This window comes from Chiloscyllium plagiosum, chromosome 26, assembly GCF_004010195.1.
Source record: "Chiloscyllium plagiosum isolate BGI_BamShark_2017 chromosome 26, ASM401019v2, whole genome shotgun sequence".
NCBI classification, from domain to species: Eukaryota; Metazoa; Chordata; class Chondrichthyes; order Orectolobiformes; family Hemiscylliidae; genus Chiloscyllium; species Chiloscyllium plagiosum.
In genome coordinates, this window is record NC_057735.1 from 27,714,856 (window position 1) to 27,737,185 (window position 22,330).

A 22,330-nucleotide genomic window follows, 5' to 3' on the forward strand; every position below is an offset into this window, starting at 1 on the left:
TTACAAAATAAACCTATGTCTTGTTCATCAACAATGAGCCTATCTTCTGCTGAAATTTTGTGAGGGCATCCTTCCCCACATGAAATCAGTAGCTTAGACTAATATTAGCAAGAAGGTTCAGTGACAGCAAATCTACTCCAGGCTTCCCAGGTGGTTCCACAGGACACCAACATATACCAGTACCAGCTCAGTGAAGTCAGAGCCAAGGCGGCTCCAGATCCAGCATTATTGCGTGATGTCTTCACTACCTTTAATCACAAGGTTGCAAACCACCAACAACTGCTGAAAATTCACCAAGGACCTATATACATTAATCAGCTTCCAACCTGATGGAAACTGACAAAAATTTAATAAGCACTAGCATGCCGTGCCTCCTGATGTTGAATGTATCCTCAGCTGGGTATGTTTAAGATAAGTCATTACTTAAAGTACAAGAGAGAAAATGTGGTCAAATGTGCCTTAGACACTGACTGATGTCAACTCTGCAAACCTTTGGTGCATACTCCTAATGTCTAAGCTGATGCTCTTACCAAGATAGCATTCAACAGGGGTTGTAGTGGAAGTGTAGTGGTTCCAAAATGGCACTTGTTGTGCTAAAATCATAATGTCTAAATTTTGCAGCCTGGATTTCTCCCTCTTTCTCTCTTTCTTACTTTGTGTCAATTTGGCCCTCTTCCAGTTACTCTTTTATAACTCACAAAATTTGCAAATTATTTTCACTGGCCTGATGCCATCACTCCCAAAAGCAACAATGAAGCAATGAGTTCCAAATACATAGAAGAGATCACAATAATCAGGCTTTTGCTTGAAAAATATGACTCTGGATGCTTATGCATGCACTGCACACAAAGGTGACCACACCCAACATTCTGATGCTCTATTTCACTCTTACATACCAATCAAAGCTGCAAATGTCATAGCCTCTACTTACATATATCTCCAGCTATTAAGCTGTGGCAGGATTATCACCAAAGCACAGTGGTGAACAATCACTGACACCCTCTTATACAGCACAAGGTAGCACATATCAGAAAGGAGAAGAGCACTTCCTGACCTCTACAGACAAGATGGCTCTCTGCACCACAGGGCTGACAGAAACAAAGCTAACGTTATCTGGCATTATGGGCAACATTAAGGCTGAAGAAATGATCCTGTCTTGTGGCCTTTCTCAAATCCCAGCGCACTCACATCCTGCTGTCTGGTATGATGAGCAGGCTGAAAATGATGTGACTGAGAATGGACCTCACCTTCTCACGCAATAAACCTTCTCTCATTCCGACCTTCTGGTGCTTAATTCCTGTTTTACACACCCAATCATGGCTGCATATCTAGTCAGAGAAACCCAAAGAGGAATAGTGAGTGACTAACAGCTCAGCAATGCTGAAGCAGCTCCTTCATTTGATCTGACATTCTCAGCTTGCAGTTCAGATATTGGAACTCTATGCTCCTTGTCGTGTAGGGTTAGGATGCACACCTGGTAAGTCCTGCAGGCACAAAGGTTGTATTCAGGTCAGAGCTACAGGATAGCTAACTTTCTAGTACTTTGGAGAATGAGATCATAGATATGCTCTGCTGCAGGGGATTCCATTGAAGACTGTGATGGGGCAGCACAAGTGCTGATAAGGCTGACCACTGAGATGCTGGATGCAATGAGTAGCCTGCCAAATCCATGAACTAAACACACCACCTTTTGAAGTTTGTCATTGTATTTTACTATATTATTCATTGTAAACTGTGAATGACAATATATAAATAAATCATCATTCATTCTCAAACACCCTTGAGTATCAACAGGCATTTCGCAATAGAAGAAATTATTTTCAAATGGCCTTAACCAACTTGGCTACCTACACCTTTAAGGAAAACTAGAAAAGGCCCATCCTGCATCTCTGTGCCACTTACAGTGTGAAGTGAGCAAATGTTGCAACAACCAAGCAGTCCAAGTTAGGCATTCTGGTCTCACATCAGCCAGGTAGATTGGGTGATTAGTAATGTTGCTTCGCCATATTGTGAGGTAACATAGATTAATCTACTGGTCAATTTTTCAGGCTGCTTTCAAATTAGTCAGATTGCCCAACAGAAATCCACAACAACACATTATTTCTTACCTGTTGAGTTTGAACTAGATGCTGCAAAAAAAAGAACAAACTTCAAAAGCAACTCTAAACATGTTTAAAAGCAAACAGCTATATTTAAACGTGCATAAGTTTTCAAACCTGAAAGAGAGTAGTGTTAGGGCCAGGGAACAAAAATTGTACAACATTACACAGGTGCAATAACAGTCTGACCTCAGGATCAACAAGTATAAGCAACACATTGCCCCACTATGACTGTTGGCCCTTTAACCCATTACCCTTTGTCAGTTTTTAATTAGCTGCTAAAGATTTAGATTCGGTGAGACTAATTTCAATGTAATGTGATCAAATGGCTTCTTCAGACCCTGCCAAATTTTAATCTTCACCTACTTCTGTGCAGATTAATTCTGGCAGAATATAAACAAATGGTCAAATTGATGCTATTAGTTACCTACTAAATGGGTTAAGCTAAAATTAGCCCAATATCTCTATCCTTTTATTATTATTCATTATACTTTAAATATTGTACCCAAATTTTCAATTTGATTTTATATCTCACTCGATAAAACAAATAGAAAGTCTAAACCACTTTTGAAATGTTCTTTTCTTTTCCAATTTGTTTTTATCATTCATCTGTGCCTGCTGTATTACAGAGTCATTCTTGACCACAATAAGTTAAAAGGATAATTCCAGAATCAGGAATATAAATTAGTTTTTTTTACCTCATTCTAATGTCTGAAAAATTGATATTTTTCTCATATATAGTTTAATATTAGAGTCGATGTTTCAACATGAATTATGTTTGGTGTTCAGATCTTTGTGTTCTGTGGAAAGGAATTACTTTCTTTAGACATTAACTTGTATGTTAAGCGTTGTTTTGTGACAATAGCTGCCAGCAAATGCTGAACACACTATTATATTTGGTGTTGCCAGGCAGATCCTGATGTGTTCTTGTTACTGCTTTCCTATTAGGGCTGACAATCCTCTCAGTATAACCAGATTTCTCCAACAATTAAAGTTTGCACTCCCACAGACTGCTGGAAGTCTATTTTGTAGTATGTGTACTCACCTCAGCAACATCAGCCCTCACTGTGACCCTGTGACTACATTACTCTGGCCTGCATGGGGTCAGCCACAAATGCAAGCTATAGTTTGAGCTATTAAGGAAACCTGTGTGAGATTTTCAAGCAACCTAAATCCATGCTACTCAATCAAAATTACTTACAAACAACATAACAAACTCTGACATGAAGATCAGACATGTTGATCTTTCTTCAGAAACATAAACACTGATAGATGCTTGAAAACTACATGAGAAGCTCACAGGCAGGATTGAAAGTAGAGCAGAAGTTACCTCTACACTAGGTACACAGACAAAAAGAAAAATTATTACACAAACTATGAGTACTCGAGTTTGTACAAAAGATTTAAGCTGCAACTGAAACTAGCAGGCGCAATTTTTTAAAGAGACTATCATAAATCCCTGGACATCAAAAGCATTTGTAAAAGAAAGGGGATGTAGGAAAGCTGACTATCAACTTGACTAACATGAATTGGAAGGCTGAAACATTTAGAATTTTTAAACAAATGATGGAGCTATGCTTCTTAAATTTAGCTATTGCAAGACCATGTAAGCAAGTAAGCATACAGGCGAGTGTAAAAAAAGCTGACCACTGAGAGGCTGGATGCAATGGACGGCCTGTCAGATAACCTAACCTAGGAACAGCTCAGTGGCCCAGTGGTTAGCGCTGCTGCCTCACAGTGCTAGGGACCCGAGTTTGATTCCTGCCTCGGGCAACTGTCTGTGTGGAGTTTGCACATTCTCCCCATGTCTGTGTGGGTTTCCTCCAGGTGCTCTGGTTTCCTCCCACAGTCCAAAGATGTGCAAATTAGGCCATGCTAAATTACCCAGAGTGTTCAGGGATGTCTAGGTTAGGTGCATTACTCGTAGGTAAATATAGGGTAGGGGAATGGTTCTGGATGGGTTACTCTTCGGTAGTTCAGTGTGGACTTGTTGGGCTGAGGGACCAGTTTCCACAGTGTAGGCATTCAATAATTCTAACCTCCTTTCACAATCAAGGACCATGGAGGAGACAATCTCCAGGTTGGCAGAGGTTATGACATAGAGCTTTCATTCTCCACAGCCTGTGTCATGTTGCAGACCCAGGGACACACCTCAGGCATTCCCCATTAGCTGCTGCAATCTTTGTGTGGGGGGCTCACTAAATCCTCTGTCCTGCCTGAAAAGAAACAACACTTTCTGGCAAATCCATGAACTGAACACACCACCTTTTGAAGCTTTTCATAGTATTTTACTGTACTATTCACTGTAAAATGTGAGTGACAATACATTGATAAATCATCATTCATTCTAAAACACTCCTGAGTATCTTTAAAAATGATTTTACCCATAACTTGGCGACCTACACCTTGAAGGAAAACTAGAAAAGGCCCATCCTGCATCTCTGTGCCACTTACAGTGTGAAGTGAGCAAGTGTTGCAACAACCAAATGGTATTGTGCTCTCATTTCAGCCGGATAAGTTGGGTGATTAGTAATGTTGCTTCACTACACTGTGAGGCAACACAGATTAATCTACTGGTCAATTTTTCAGGCTGCTTTCAAATCAGTCACATTGCCCAACAGACATCCGCAACAAAGCATTATTTCTTACCTGATGCCTTTGATTTAGATGCTGCAAAGAAAAGAAACAAACTCCAAAAGCAGCTCTAAATATAGTTAAAAGCAAACAGCCATATTTAAGAGTACATAGGATTTCAAACCTGAGTAACCTGACCAGTGAAAAAATTGGATAAAATTACATGGGTGCATTAATAGTCTGACCTCAGGATCAACAGGTATAAGCAACACATTGTTGTAGTATAACTATTGGCCCTTTAACCCACTGACCTTTTCCAATTTTTAAATAGCTACTGATGTATTAAATTCTATGCGACTAATTTCAAAGAATGGTTAAGTGGCTTCTTCAGACCCTGCAAAATTTTAATCTTCACCTATTTTTGTGCAGATAAAATCTGGCAGAATTTAAACAAGTGGTCAAATTGATGCTATTACTTACCTACTAAATGACTTAAGCTAAAATTAGCCCAATATCTCTACACTTTATTATTATTCATTATATTTTCATTATTGAACCCAATTTTTAAAAGGAAATCTAAATCACTTTTGAAATGTGCTTTTCTTTTCCAATTTGTTTTTATTATTCATCTGTGCCTGCTGTATTACAGAGTCATACATGAGCACAATAATTTAAAAGAATAACTCCAGAATCAGGAATATAAATTTATTAATTTTTACCTCATTCTAATGTCTGAAAAATTGATTTTTTTTTGCATATATAGTTTAATATTAGAGTTGATGTTTCAAAATGAATTATGTTTGGTGGTCAGATCTTAGTGTTCTGTGTAGAGGAATTACATTCTTCAGACAGTTACTTGCATTTTAAGTATTGTTCTGTGAGAATAGCTGCTCGTAATTGCTGCGCGCACTCTATTGTATTTGGTGTTGCCAGGCAGATTGTGATGTGTTGTTTTGTCATTCAGACTTCTTGTTGCTGCTTTCCGATCAGGACTGACAATCCTCTCAGCACAGAGACAAAAAACCTGCAGATGCTGGAATCCTAAGTAGACAGGCAGGAGGCTGGAAGAACACAGCAAGACAGGGAGCTTCAGGAGGTGCAATAGTCAACCTTTCGGGTGTAATCCCTCTTCAGGACGTCGACGTTTGAACCTCCTGATGCAACCCTCTCAGTACAGTCAGGGTTCCCCAACGATTAAATTTTGTTCTCCCACAGACGGCTGGAAATCTACTTTGTAGTGTGCTTACACACCTTAGCAACATCAGCCCTCACTGTGATCCTATCACTACCTGACTCTGGCCTGCATGGGGTCAGCCACAAATGCAAACTATAGTTTGATTTATTAAGGAAACCTGTGTGAGATTTTCAAGCAACCTAAATCCATGCTACTCAATCAAAATTTCTTACAAACAACATAACAAACTACGAAATGAAGATCAGAGCTGGTGATCTTTCTTAAGAAACATAAACACTGTTAGAAGCTTGAAAACTACATGAGAGACCACCAACCAGGATTGGATGCAGAGCATAATTACATCTACACCAGGTTCACAGGGAAAAAGAAAAATTATTACACAAACCATGAGCACTCGATTTTTAAAGAAATATTTAAGCTGCAACTGAAAATAGTACAAGCAAGTATTTTTTAGAGACTACCATAAATCCCTGGACATCAATAATATTTGCAAAAGACAGGGAACGTGAGAAAGCTGACTACCAACTTGGCTAACATGAATTGGAAGGCTGTAAATGCACTATAGGTGAGCGCTGATAAGGCTGATCACTGGGATGCTGGGTGCAATGGACAGCCTGCCAGATCCTTTCACAATCAAGGACCATGGAGGAGACAATCTCCAGGTTGGCAGAGGTTATGACATAGAGCTTTCATTCTTCACAGCCTGTGGTCTGCCTCTGCTGTCATGTTGCAGACCGAGGGGCACACCTCAGGCATTCCCCATTAGCTGCTGCAATCTTTGTGTGTGGGGCTCACTAAATGCTCTGTCCTGCCTGAAAAAAAGCAACAACACTTTCTGGCAAATCCATGAACTGAACACACCACCTTTTGCAGCTTTTCATTGTATTTTACTGTCCTATTCACTGTAAACTGTGAGTGACAATAAATAGATAAAAACATCATTCATTCTAAAACACTCCTACTTCACAGTAGAAGAAGCTCTTTAAAGAATGACTTTACCCATAACTTGGCGACCTACACCTTTAAGGAAAACTAGAAAAGGCCCATCCTGCATCTCTGTGCCACTTACAGTGTAAAGTGAGCAAATGTTGCAACAACGAAGTGGTCCAAGTTAGGCATTCTGATCTCACATCAGCCAGATAGGTTGGGTGATTAGTAATGTTGCTTCACTACACTGGTCAATTTTTCAGGCTGCTTTCAAATCAGTCACATTGCCCAACAGACATCCGCAACAAAGCATTATTTCTTACCTGATGCCTTTGATTTAGATGCTGCAAAAAAAAAAGAAACAAACTCCAAAAGCAGCTCTAAATATATTTAAAAATAAACAGCCATATTTAAAAGTACATTAGTTTTCAAACCTGAAAGAGAGTAATGTTAGGGCCAATGACAAACTTCGACAGCATTACACAGGTGCAATAAAAGTCTGACCTCAGGATCAACAAGTTTAAGGAACACATTATCATAGTATAACTATTGACCTTTTAACCCACTGCCCTTTTCCAGTTTTTAACTAGCTGCTGAAGAATTAGATTCTATGAGACTAATTTCAAAGTAATGTGGTTAAGTGGCTTCTTCAGACCCTGTTAAAGTTTCATTGTCATCTATTTCTGTGCAGATAAAATCTGGCAGAATGTAAACAAGTGGTCAAATTGATGCCATTAGATATATAGTTAAGCTAAACAAAGAACAAAGAAAATTACAGAACAGTTACAGGGCTTTCGGCCCTCCAAGCCTGCACCAATCCAAATCCTCTATCTAAACCTGTCACCTAATTTATAAAGATCCGTTTCCCTCTGCTCCTTGCCCATTCATGTATCTGTCTTGATACATCTTAAGTAATGCAATCATGCCCCCCTCTACCACCTCCACTGGCAACGCATTCCAGACACTCAGCACGCAATACTGAAAGAGTTTTCCACACATATCTCTCTTAAACATTTCCCCTCTCACCTTGAACTCAGAACCTCTAGTAATTGAGTCACCCCACTCTGGGAAAAAGCTTCTTGCTATCGACCCTGTCTATTCCTCTCATGATTTTGTAGACCTTAATCAGGTCCTCCCCCTCAACCTCCATCTTTCTAATCCTCATCTACTCAACCTCTCTTCATTGCTAGTGCCCCCTGACCCCCCAGACCAGGCAACATCCTGGTGAACCTCCTCTGCACCCTCTTCAAAGCATTCACATCCTTTTGGTAATGTGGCGACCGGAACTGAATGCAGTATTCCAAATGTGGCCGAACCAAAGTCCTATACAACTGTAACTTGACTTGCCAACTCTTGTACTCAATACCCCATAAAGGAAAACATGCCGTAAGCCTTCTTGACAACTCTATCGACCTGCATTGCCAGGGTACAATGGACCTGAACACCCAGATCTCTCTATACATCAATTTTCTCCAGGGCTTTTCCATTTACCATATATTTTGCTCGTGAATTAGATCTTCTAAAATGCATCATCTCGCATTTGCCTAGCTTGAACTCCATCTGCCATTTCTTCACCCAATTCTCCAAACTATTTGTGTTCTTCTGCATTATCTGACAGTTCCCTTCACTATCTGCTACTCCACCAATCTTAATGTCATCTGCAAACTTGCTAATTGACCACCTATACCTTCCTCCAGATCATTTATGTACTTATTTATAGAATTAGCCCAATATTTCCACCCCTTTATTATTAATTGTTATATTTTAATTATTGTACCCAAATTTTAAATTTCATTTTAGATCTCACTCAATAAAACATATAGAAAGTCTAAACCACTTCTAAAATGTTCTTTTCATTTCCAATTTGTTTTTATTATTCATCTGTGTCTGCTGTATTACAAAGACATACATGACCACAATAATTTAAAAGATTAATTCTAGAATCAGGAATATAAATTATTTAATTTTTACCTCATTCTAACTTCTGAAAAATTGATATTTTTCTTGTACACACAATTTAATATTAGAATTGATGTTTCAACATGAATTATGTTTGGTGTTCAGGTCTTAGTGTTCTGTTGAGAGGAAATACTTTCTTTAGATATTTACTTGCATTTTAAATGGTATTCTGTGAAAATAGCTGCTGGCAATTGCTGAGCATATCCTATTGTATTCAGTGTTGCCAGTCAGATTTTGATGTTTTGTCATTTAGTCTTCTTGTTGCTGCTTCCCTATCAGGACAGACAATCCTCTCAATATATCCAAGGTTCTCCAACAATTAAAGTTTGTTCTCCCACAGACTGCTGGAAGTTTATTTTGTAATATGTCTACACACCTCAGCAACATCAGCCCTCACTGTAACCCTGTAACTACCTTACTCTGACCGGTATAGGGTTAGATACAAATGCAAGCTATAGGTTGGGCAGTTAAGGAAACCTGTGTGAAATTTTCAAGCAACCTGAATCCATACTACTCAAGCAAAATTACTTACAAATAACATAACAAAATATGAAATCAAAATCAGAGCTGGTGATCTTTTTTAAGAAACATAAACACTGTTAGAAGTTTGAGCTACATGATAAACTGACAAGCAGGATTGGAAGCAAACAGCGACAAAAAAAAAACTGCAGATGCTGGAATCCAAATAGGCAGGAGGATGGATGAGCATGGCAAGCCAGGCAGTATCAGGAGGTGGCGAAGTCAACATTTCAGGTGTAACCCATTATAGCTGAAACGTCGACTTCTCCGCCTCCTGATGCTGCCAGGATTGAAAGCAGAGCAAATGGTACCAAGTCCACAGAACAAAGAAAAATTATTACACAAACCATGAGTGCTCAATTTTAAATAAAAAGTTAAAGCTGCAACTAAAATTAGCGTGAGCAAATTTTTTTTTAGAGACAACCATAAATCCCTAGACATTAATTGCATTTGCAAAAGACAGGGGATGTAAGAAATTTAGCAACTTGCCTAACATGAATTGGAAGGCTGCAAATATCCTATCGACATTTAGAATTTTTAAACAAAGGATGGATCTATACCTCTTATATTTAGCTATGTAAGTAAGCCGTGAAAATAGCCATTGGAAACCATTACAAATTGGAAACTATTTGAAAAGTTTTGGAAACAAGTTAGGAAAATCCAGCCAAGCCATCACTGGTCCAAATTCTGACATTTAGGACAAATTTCTCAAGTAAGCAGCAAGATTGATGATGGTGGCTGACCGAAATGCAATTGTTGAACCACCTGTTCTGTATCTAGAATGAAAGGTAATGGTCATATATCCTACACAGGCACATGTCAACCCAGAGAGTTTACCAGGTGTTGTGTTCAAACATCGAGGAAAACACAACACAGATTGAGCAACACGAAGAAAATCAAATCCAATTACGTACAAAAATAAGCTTGGATAATTGGATGGCATGGTGGCTCAGTGGTTAGCACTGTTGCACTCATAGTGCCAGGGACCTGGGTTCGATTCCAGCCTTGGGCGACTGTCTGTGTGGAGTTTGCACATTCTCCCTGCGTCTGCGTGGGTCCCCTCTGGGTGCTCTGGTTCCCTCCCATGATCAAATGATGTGCAGATTAGGTGAACTGGTCATGCTAAATTGTCCATAGTGTTCAGGAATGTTTAGATTAGCTGCATTATTCAGGGATAAATAGAGGGTAGAGGAATGGGTCTGGGTGGGTTACTCTTCGGAGGGCTGGTGTGGACTTCTTGGGCAGAAGGGCCTGTTTCCACACTGTAAGGATTCTATGAATATGTGAAAGATTCTCAGGATAACAGTCAGCACGTCAAGAACATGCAAGACTCCAACATACCAAGTCAAGAACACCCAAACGTGAAGTTTAAATTTCATGAAGGTTACAAAATCCATAAGAAATGTTAAAACATCTATACATTATACAGATGCACAGATTCTTCAACTCTTCTTCAATGATTCTTTCCATGTAAATACTTCATGAAACTACCCTAATACAAACATATTGCCACTGTTATCGAGTTATCAAGTCATAGAGATGTACAGCACTGAGACAGATCCTTCAGTCCAACTCATCCATGCGACCAAATATCCCAAATAAATCTAATCACTTTTGCCAGCATTTGATCCATATCCTTCTAAATCCTTCCTATTCATATACCATCCAGATGCCTTTTAAATGTTATAATTGCACCAACATCCACCACTTCCTGTGGCAGCTCATTCCATATATGCACCACCCTTTTCATGAAAAGGTTGCCCCTTAGGTCCCTTTTAAATCTTTCCCCTCTCATCTTAAACCGATGCCCTCTAGTTTTCAACTCCTTCAACCGAGGGAAAAGATTTTGGCTATTCATCCTATCCATGCCTCTCATGATTTTGTAAGGTCACCCCTCAGTCTCTGATGCTCCAGGGAAAATAGCCCCAGTATATTCAGCCTCTCCCTATAGCTCAAATCCTCCAAACCTAGCAGCATCCCTGTAAATCTTTTTTGAACCTTTTCAAATTGCACAACATCTTTCCTATAGCAGGGAAACCGGAATTGTATGCAGTATTTCAAAAGTGGCCGAATCAATGGCCTGTACAGCTGCAAAATGACCTCTCAACTCTTATACTCAATGCACTGACCAATTAAGGCAAGCATACCAAATGCCTTCTTCACTATCCTATCTGTGAACCTGCATTCAAAAGTCTCTTTGTTACGCTACACTCCATAGCACCTTAACATTAGTCTATAACTCCTCCCAATTTGCCTTTCCAAAATGCAGCACCTCACATTTTTCTAAATTAAACTCCATCGGTCACCCCCTGCCTCATTGGCCCATCTGATTAAGATCCTGTGGTACTCTGATGTAACATTCTTCGCTGTCCATCACACCTCCAATGTTGGTGTAATTAGCAAACTCACTCACTATACCTTATCCAATTTTTTTATTTTATACTGGATTCCTATAGTGTGGAAACAGGCCATTTGGCCCAATAAGTCCACATTGACTGTCCAAGCAGCATCCCACCCAGACTCACCATTCTGCGGTATCCCTGTAATCCTGCATTTCCCATGGCTAATCCATCTAACCTACACATCCCTGGAGACTATGGGCAATTTAGCCTGGCCAATCCACCTAATCCCTACATCTTTCAACTTAGGGAGGAAACTGGAGCAACTGGCAGAAACCCACATAGACATGGGGAGAATGTGCAAACTCCACAGCCATCTGATGCTGGAATTGAATCCGAGTCCCTATGAGGCAGCAGAGCTAACTACTGAGCCACCGTGATGCCCCTTTATTTATATAAATGATGAAAAGCAGTGGACCCAGCACCAATCCATGTGCCACACCACTAGTCACAGACCTACAGTCTGAAAATGAACCCTCCACCACCACCCTCTGTCTCTACCTTCGAGCCAGTTCTGAATCCAAGTGGACAGTTTACCCTACATTCCATGAAATCTAGCCTTGCTAACCAGTCTCCCATGAGGAATTTGGTTAAACGTCTTACTGAAATCCATATAGATTATGTCCACTTCTCTTCCCTTATCAATCCTCTTCGTTACTTCTTCAACAAACTCAATCAAGTTAGTGAGACATGATTTCCCACGTACAAAGATTTACAAGGATGTTGACTATCCTTAATCAGTTCTTTTCAAATATATATAAATACTGTCCCTTATGATTTCCTCCAACAACTTGCCCACCACCGATGTCAGGCTCACTGGTCTATACATACCTGGCTTTTTCTTACCACCTTTCTTAAATAGTGGCAGCACGTTAGCCGACCTCCAGTCTTCTGGCACCTCACTTGCGGCTATTGATGGTACAAATATCTCAGCAAGGGATACCATATACCATATACCTGTTCTACCATATACCTGATCAGGTCCCAGGAATTTATCCACTTTAAGCCATCCAGCCCCTCCACCTCTGTAAGGTGGCATTTATCAAGAGATTGCTACTATTTTCCCCACGCTCCATGTCCTTCCATGTCTTCCATGTCCTTTCCCACAGCAACACTGATGCAAAATACTCATTTAGTATCTCCCCCATCTCATGCAGTTCCACAGATAGGCAGTCTTGTTGATCTTTAAGGGGCTCTATTCTCTCCCTAATTGCCCTTAATGGATTTATAAAATCCCTTTGGACTCTCATTAATCCTATTTGCCAAAGCTATGCCATGTCCCCTTTTTGCCCTCCTGATTTCCCTCTTAAGTATACTCCTATTTCCTTTATACTCTTCTAAGGATTCACTCGATCTCTACTGTCTATACCTGACATATGCTTCCTTCTTTTTTATAACCAAAACGTCAATTGCTCTAATCATCCAGCACTCCCTATACCTAGCAGCTAAGCACTTCACTGTAACAGGAACATACAGCCTCTGGACTCTCGTTATCTCATTTCTGAAGGTTTCCCACTTTCCAGCCATCCCCTTGCCTGCAAGCATGCACCCCCAATCAACTTTTGAAAGTTCTGGCCTAATATCGTCAAAATTGGCCTTCCTATAATTTAGAACTTTAACTTTTAGATCCGGTCTATCCATTTCTATCACTATTTTAAAACGAATAGAATTATGGTCACTGGCCCCAAAGTGCTCCCCCACTGACACCTTGGTCACCTGCCCTGCCTTATTTCCCAAGAGTAGGTCAAGTTTTGCATCTTTTCTAGTATAATCCAAATACGGAATCCAAATTTATTTTGTACACACTTAAACTCTTGTCCACCCAAGCCCTGAACAATGAAGCAGCCACATTCTATGTTCAGAAAATTAAAATCCCCTACCATTACTACCCTATTATTCTTACAAATCACTGATATCTCATAGAGTACACAGCACAGAAACAGACCCTTCGGTCCAACTTATCCATGCCAACTACATATCCTAAAATAATCCTGTCCCATTTGCCAAGTTAAAGTTTATTTAAAGATATGTTCTAATCAACTTGTTCAGAGATTTTGTTATACACTTCTGGAGCAGGAGGAACTTAAACCCAGGTCTTCTGGCTCACAAGCAGGAACACTACTTTTACCACTGCACAACGGAAGTGTAGATAAATAAATAGAGAAACATTTGCTAGTGATTTCTATACAGAATATTATTTTTAGAACCTCCGACTACATAAATGTTTAAAAGCCATAACAAGTTGTTTGCCCAATTAAGTAGTTTATAAATTATTAAAAAGACACATTAGCATTCAATAACTAAAGCACACATCTCAACTAAAAGAAAACAAAGATTCTTTGAAACATAATTCTGTAAAAGGTTACTTGCATAAATGTTTTCATTGTGAGCAAAAGCCAGAAAAAGGAATTCCAAGTTAAAGAGAGTTTGAAATTGGTTGAAACCATTTTGAAATGTTTTCTACAATATATGTTGTTACAACACAAATCCCCAGTAAACTAGTAAATATATGTTTTAACATGAATTTAGAGTAGATTTTACGAACAAGCTAGCCACTTCATTCGAATTTACTTAGGTCCAGTGTCCCATAAATGTGGTTAATTCGCACTAAGTCAGCAGCATGCTTTTATTTAGATACAAGCTATGTACATTCTTAATTGACTGTTGTTTTATTTACTTCAGCACAAATGTTCAATGAAAAGAAAGAGGCCCACAGACAAAAGTTGGCCATTGCCTAGCGCTCAAGACAATATAGGTAGAAAACATTGCGCAAAAACGGACACTCGATTTAAATTGGGTTACTGCTGAAGGCGTCCTGTGCATGTATAGCAGATACTAATGGTGCACTTTATTCCACAAGTTGGACCTTGCTGTCATATTACTAGGTATTGCACATTGTTGACGTGGCCGGAGGTCCCCAGCTCAGGCCTTTGTCTGTTTTCCCACTGCACTGTGTCGGGCTCTGACACCAACTCAACTGGACACTCGTGCCAGCTCAGCTGTTCGATGACGTCGGGACTGGTGCGCGTGGAGGGGGCGGGCAGGGGGCAAAGAAAAGGGGGTTCAAAAGGTGGCTGACGTCACTGCAGCAAACTATTTTCCCGGGCCCATTTGAATCTCCCTCCTGTCGGCAGCAACGGGTGCCCACTCCATTCGCTGTTAAGACACAAACTCCTTTATCTTCCCCACCCCTCCCCATGCATACCCCAGTCCCCAACACACCCACCTGAAACCAGGTTTCAGCAAACACCCCTCCACTCCCGACGTCGACTCCTCCTGTCCCCACCTTCCAAACACAAAATATTTTCTAGAATCTCTTTTCATCACCTGACCCACCATCTACCCATTCAATCCCCTCCCTCCCCCAAGCCGACACCAAGCAACAACTGAACCGACCCACTAACAGACGCGTGCAGGATTGATAGGCGCTCCAGCCAATGGGCATCGGAGTTCACATTCACACGGTGCCAATCAGGAAACAGTTTGCCATTGGTTGACCAATTGGCAAAGGCGGAACTTACCGTCCCTGGCTCCACTTCCATTCCATTGGATGGAAAGAATTTACTGTAGAACAAGATGGTCACTATTTCCACAACATGCGACCCCCAAAGCATATTAATTACAGACCTCTAACGGCTAACCCGAGTGCGTTTCACTCGCCACCAATGGCGGCAGCACGACCCAAAAGCTCAGATATTACTATCGAAGAACTCCTTTTTAAATTCCTGCCTAACTTTCTATATTTTCTCCTTAAAATCTTATCCTTTTCTCTTCCTATGTCGTTAGTTCCAATGTGTACAATAACTTCCTGCTGGTCCCTCTCCTCTTTGAGAATATTCTGCAACATATCCAAGATATACTTGATCCTGGTACCAGGGATGCAACATGCCATTCTGATGTCTCACAATTGGCTGCAGACTCGTCTGTCTGTGCCTCTGACTAGAGTCCCCTATCACAATCGATCGCTTGGAACCTGATGCACTTCTTGTTACATTCAGGCTATTCTCGGTATCAGAAACCTCTCTTTCAGTGAAATATTCCCAGGAGACTCCATCACCTCCTACATTTTCCAAAATAGTGTACTTGTGTGAGATGGGGATAGCCATCAAAGACTCCTACATGACCGGCTTCCCTCTCCTACCTTTCCTGGAGGTAACCAACTACCTCTCTGTATCTTCGCGTTACCTCATTTCCTGCAACTGTCATCCATCACACCCCACTAGCCCCTGTAATTTGCCTCTAACTGTTGCTCTAAACAATCTATGCAATTGATAGGATTCACAAACAAACACACTTCCCGCAGACAAAATCTTCAGTAACAGGGAAACCCTCCCTAATTTCTCACATGCTACAGGAAGAGGACATCAATCTACTAAAGGTTATTTTTGCACCATAACAATCTACAGATCCAGAAATTAGTATATACTAAAAATTAGTATGTAATTTTTACATGGTCTAAAAAGCACTGTTGAAACTTTATTGCTGGAACAGCACAGCAGGTCAGGCAGCATCCAGGGAACAGGAGATTCGACGTTTCGGGCACAGGCCCTTCTTCAGGAATGAGCAGAGAGTGTTCAGCAGGAGAAGATAAAAGGTAGGGAGGAGGGAGTTGGAGGAGGGGCGTTGGAAATGTGATAGGTGGAAAGAGGTCAAGGTGAAGGTGATAGGTCGGAGTTGGATGGAGGCGGAGAGGTCAAGAAGAAGACTGCAGGTCAGGAGGGCGGTGCCGGGCTGGAGGGATCCGGCTGAGACAAGGTGGGGGGAGGGGGGATGAAGAAACTGGTGAAGTCCACGTTCATCCCCTGCGGTTGGAGGGTTCCCAGTCGGAAGATAAGACGCTCCTCCTCCGACCGTCGGGTTGTTGTGGTTTGGCGGTGGATGAGTCCAATGACCTGCATATCCTCGGTGGAGTGGGAGGGGGAGTTGAGATGCTGTGCCACAGGTTGGTTGGGTTGGTTCGTCCGGGTGGCCCAGAGGTGCTCCCTGAGTCGCTCCGCAAGTAGGCGGCCTGTCTCCCCAGTATAGAGGAGGCCACACCGGCTGCAGCGGATGCAGTAGATGATGTTGGTGGAGGTGCAGGTGAATCTGTGGCGGATATGGAAGTTTCCCTTGGGGCCTTGGAGAGAAGTGAGGGGGGAGGTGTGGGCGCAAGTACTGTACCAGGCTAACTTATATTTTATATTTTTAAAGTTTAGCCAAAAGACAGATCTCAATAAAACATATAATCAAAAAAAGAAGCTATTCTACTCACAATTGCAGATTTATTAAAAAAGCAGAAAGGTTACAAATTAAAAGGAGGACAGTTAAGAATCAATCACCTTGCTTTAGATTTGGAGTCATGTGTAGGCCATACTGAGTAAGAATTGCAGATTTCCATCCTAATAGGCATTAGTAAAGCAGATGACTTTTTACAGCAATTAAAGATGGTTATCATTGTCACCGTTACTGAGATTGTATTCTGGATTGTTTAGTTGCATTTATATATCACCAGCTGCCAACCTGAGTTAAAAAAGAATTAGCCTGGAACTCTAGACAGTAAAATTATCACGATACCACTGCCTCCCATCACTAAAAATTAATAGTTATTACTAAAGTTTCAATAGGGTCAAATCAACCAGCAAAGTGAATTTTGCCCAGTAGTCATATGAATCTCAAATTTATAAACTTGATAAGAAAGTACAATAGGGACAAAAATTGCTTTGACTTCCTCCACTTCATAAGTGAGGTGCAAATCCCAATTCACCTATGACCACAGTTCATGATCCTGCTGGCTTTTCAGGATCCAGCACTATAACAGTCTAATGATCAAATTTCTCATGGATGAATCCCCTAGTCATTAAACCAGTCAAAGTTAACAACCTTACTCATAATTTGTGAATTCATAGAAAGCTAGGCTCAGAAACAAAGTAAGCAGCAGTAATCAAACAATACTTTTACTATTATGTAAAGGAATACTTACCACAAAGATTATTAACACACTGCAATCCATCTGGACACTCACTGCAGGGTATTCCTCTTTTAAATGGTCTCGAACCAACTATGTTACCGCTGGAAATGGAAACATCATGCAAAACTTTGAGTGCATTGGCAAAATTTCCATCAAACATTTTAAAGAAAGAAATCCTGCCCTTAATTGTCATTTGAGTCTTTTACAGCCTTTGTAATCAGTAGCATAATGCACCAGAATCTATTATATTTACATCATGAATCTAGAAAAGAAAATAATTTGTAGTTACTGTGTTGGTGCAACATGTAATAAACCATGCAGCGGCTTATTGCCTGATGTTACAGAATTTAACAAATCCAACAGAAATATAATGCAAAAGTAGCACTTATGAAATACTATTAATATTTCAATCTGGAAAGGCAAGAGTCAGCAGCATCATAGACACACCGTACTAAAACATACCCTTGAATCTAACTTGTCCATGCTGACCAGCTATACTAAACCAATCTAGTCCCTTTCGTGAACATTTGGCCAATAACCCTCCAAACCATTTCTATTTATGTATCCATCCAGATGCCATTGAAATGTTGTATATGTACCAGCCTCCACCACTTCCCCGACAGCTAATTTTGTATACGCACCACTGTCTGTGTGAAAAAGTTGCCTCTCAGGTCCCTTTAAATCTTTCGTCTCTCACTTCAAACTATGCCCTCTCGTTTTCGACTCACCTCCCCTGTTTTGACTGTTCAATTCTACTTATACTTACGGAGGTGCATAGTTGCAAACCAGAATAGACAGGTTTTTATTTTCCAGACCTTGTAGATGATCACAAAAATACGAAGCACAACCCACTTTGTTAGTAGTTGCCCAGACAACCTGTAAGATGAATAATCCTAAATGTGAATTTCAAAATTTTTTTGGCAACAATTGCAAAAGTTAACTGTGAAAGTAAGCTGTAAATATGCCATAAAACATAAGAACATAAGAACTAGGAGCAGGAGTAGGCCATCAGGTCCTTCCAGTCTGCTTTGCCGTCCAATAAGATCATGGCTGAGCTTTTCATGGCCTCAGCTCCACTTACCTGCCCTCCCACGTAACCCTTAATTTCTTCATTGTTAAAAAGAATATCTATCTTAGCTTTAAAAACATTTACTTAAGTAGTGTCAATTACTTCATTGCACTGAGAATTCCATAAATTCACAACCCTCTGAGTGAAGAATTTCCTTCTCAATTCAGTCCTAAATCTGCTCCCCCTAATTTTAAGGCTATGCCCTTTTGTCCTAGTTTCACCTGCCATTGGAAACATCGTCTCTACATCTATCTTATTTATTCACCTCATAATTGTATGTTTCTATAGGATCTCCTGTCATTCTTCTAAATTCCAATGAATATAATCCCAGTCTACTCAATTTTACCTCATAAGCCAACTGCCTCAACTCCAGAATCAATCCAGTGAACCTCCTCTGCACCCCCTCTAGTGTCAGTACATCCTTTCTCAAGTAAGGAGACCAAAATTGCACACAGTACTCCAAATGTGGTCTCACCAGCACCCTATACAGCTGCAACATAACTTCCCTGCTTATAAACTCAATCCCGTTAGCAATGAAGGACAAAATTCCATTTGCCTTCCTAATTGCCTGTTGCACCTACAGACCAACCTTCTGTGACTCATGCACAAGGACATCCAGGTTCCTCTGGACAGCAGCATGCTATAACCTTTAACCATTCAAGTAAAAGTCATTTTTACTATTACTCTGACCAAAATGGATGATTTCAAATTTATTAACATTGTATTCTATCTGCCAGACCTTTGCCCATTCACTCAAAGTATGTACGTTCCTCTGCAAAATGTCACAGTCCTTTGCACACTTTGTTCTGCCACTCATCTTATTGTCATCTGCAAACTTTGACATGGAGAGGTGAGTGTGAGGGTGAGTGTGACACACGGGGAGGTGAGCGTGAGGGTGAATGTGACTCATGGGGAGGTGGGTGTGAGGGTTAGTGTGACTCACAGGGAGGTGAGTGTGAGGGTGGGTGGACCAGGCAACTGATAAAGAAACATGACTAAAGATGTGAATTTCAAATTGTAAGAAACAAACAAAAAACAGCTTCTAGACAAAAAGCAAAATTGGTGGAAAAGCTCAGCAGGTCTGGCAGCTTCTGTGGAGAGAAATCAGAGTTAACGTTTCAGGTCGCGTGACCCTTTCTCAGAGGCCTCCCTTACTCGACCCAAAACATTAACTCTGATTTCTCTCCACAAATGCTGCCGAACCTATTGAGCTTTTGCAGCAATTTCTATTTTTGTCTAGAAGCCTATTTTTGTTTGTTTCTTACTATTGGTCTCTGACATTTTTCAACTTTCAGTGCCATTAATTTCTCAAATGCTACTTTTTAACTAGTACAGATTTCTTTCAGTTCCTCATTCTCATAATTCATTTCATCTGTTATTAATGGGATTCAAAAAAGTTGCAAATGTAAGTCTAGTATTTAAGAAGAGATTGGGGGATAGAATTGGGTACTGTAGATTTGTTAGTGTGATGTCAGTAGTAGGAAAATACTAACACTGATTATAAAATTAAGTGTCCAATTGGGAAAAGTCAACATTAATTATGAAGGGAGATTTTGTTTAATAAATCTGTTAGAGTCTTTTGAGAATGTCCTTAGCAGAGTAGATGAAGGGGAACCTGTTGATGTGGTGCATTGAGATTTTCAGATGGCTTTTGACAAGTTCTCACACAGGGGCTAATACACTGGCATGGATGGATTAATGGAAATAAACAGACAGAAAAAATGTGTTATTCTCAGGTTAACAGTTTGTGACCAGTGCTTGGAGTGCAAAGTCTATATCAGTGAGTTAGATGTGGGGACCAAATATTAAATTCCAAATCTATGGATGATACAAAATTAGTTGGGAATGTATGTTCTGAGAATGATGCAAAGAGATATCAAGGGGGATGAACAGGCTGAGTGAATGGGCAAGAAAATGACAGAATGTGCCAAAGTCTGAGGTTATCCACTTCAGTAGGAGGAATGTAGGTGCAGATTTCTTCTTAAACGATGTGTGGCTAGAAAGTGTAGATGTCCAAAAGGATCTGGTTGTCCTTGTCCATAAATCACAGAGAGTTAAAATGTAGATGCAGCAAGCAGTTAGGAAAGTAAATAAAATGCTGGCCTTTGTTGTTAAAGAATTTGAGTGCAGAGCAAAATATGTCTTCCTTCAATTGTACAGAACTTTGGTGGAACCACATGTTGAGTGCTGTGTACAATTTGGTACCTTTATCTAAGGCAGGATATGATTTCCGAATGGTCCATGCACTGGAAATTCACTGGACTAATTTCTGGGTTGTCAGAACTTTTCTTTTGAGAGGAATTGAGAAGAGTTTAACAGGGTAAGGGTTAATCTAATTGAAACTTACAAACTCCTTAAAGAGCTAGAAAGGGTAGATGCACAAAAAATATTTCCCCAAGTTGTAAGGAGGTCTAAAACATAGAACACAGTCTCTGTTAAGATGGAAATGAAAATGAACTTCTTCACTTTGAAATATTTGGAAATTCTCTCTCCTAGTGGTCTGTGGAGGCTCAGCCATTGAGCATGTCCAAAACAGAGATTGCTAGATTCCTTTTTGCAATTACATCAACGGATATGAAGATTACCACAGGTGGATGATCAGTTGTGATCTAGAATAGCTAAGAAGCTTAAGGGGCAGAGTGGCCTACTCTTGCTCCTATGTTCCCATCCAAAAAGCAGCAATCAATGTGATTCCTTGAATTTGTATTTTACAGTTCTGTTTATAAATTTACAAGACATTATTGACATTGTTGATTTGGTTTCCAATGACTATTTTCTGTTAACTCAATCCATTTTTAGCAATTAACAAATTGTACGTTTCAAAAGACAGTATATTCAAGGTCTAATTCAACTTCACTATTCATTATTTGATCACTATTCATTCACTATTACGCTATAATTTTTCCTTCCTTTATGCAGAACTTCATATTAGCTCATTCTAAATAAAAGCTGCCACTTTTCTGTCCATTTGCACTTTTGGTCCAATTCAGTTTATAACATCTAAGCTGCTTCCTCTGAATCCATTGCCCCTTCTAGGATGGTATAAACTGCAAACGGGAACAATTTGTACTGAATTCCTGAATCTAAATAAGTAATACAAATCAGAAAGTCCAAGACTTATTTTGCAGATTGAGGAAGCGATATTCAATAATTTTGATTGGTCAACTCAATATAATAGCTCAAAAGCCTCAAGCATAATTAATTAATTAAACATGAGAGACACAAATAAACCTCAGGGTAAGACAACTGCTTGTTGGTACGTTTTACTGGATATTTTTTCAAGTTTATCCTATTCTTTCCCCACACACCTTTTATGTGCCAGAGACTATAAATAAGGATGTGATTATGAACTGATGGGTCATTTGAAGAATAAATAAATTGTAGCTATATTATGCATTAGAAGATTGCCGTAATAATCACAATGTACAAACCAAGTGCTGGAAAGGGGGATTAGGATGGGTGGCCACTTTACTCAACCCAGACAGACAGGATAGGCTGAATGACGTTATTCTGTGCTTTTATTCTACTCTATAGTTCTACTAAGGAAGCAATTTGTGGTGCATACGTTTAAAGTGAAAGTGACAAAAGTAATTATTTCAAAATTATTATGAGACATGAATAAATCTCTGAAAGAAATAATTG

The 22,330-nt window shown here is 40.0% G+C and overlaps 1 protein-coding gene across 2 annotated transcripts in view; it reads right to left on the minus strand.

Annotated features, from left to right (window-relative positions):
* Positions 1 to 22,330, minus strand: part of LOC122563212 (peptidase inhibitor 16-like) — a 46,737-nt gene that overhangs the window by 13,973 nt on the left and 10,434 nt on the right. The window contains exons 3-7 of one of the 2 annotated variants that reach the window (XM_043716776.1): positions 18,386 to 18,495; positions 17,632 to 17,720; positions 7,119 to 7,139; positions 4,749 to 4,769; positions 2,109 to 2,129 (exon numbers count right to left, since the gene is read on the minus strand). In XM_043716776.1, the coding sequence (XP_043572711.1) occupies positions 2,109 to 2,129; positions 4,749 to 4,769; positions 7,119 to 7,139; positions 17,632 to 17,720; positions 18,386 to 18,495 (262 nt within the window). Of the gene's footprint in view, positions 1 to 2,108; positions 2,130 to 4,748; positions 4,770 to 7,118; positions 7,140 to 14,898; positions 14,981 to 17,631; positions 17,721 to 18,385; positions 18,496 to 22,330 lie in introns of those variants that run through there. The other variant, XR_006315530.1, reaches the window with a different exon arrangement.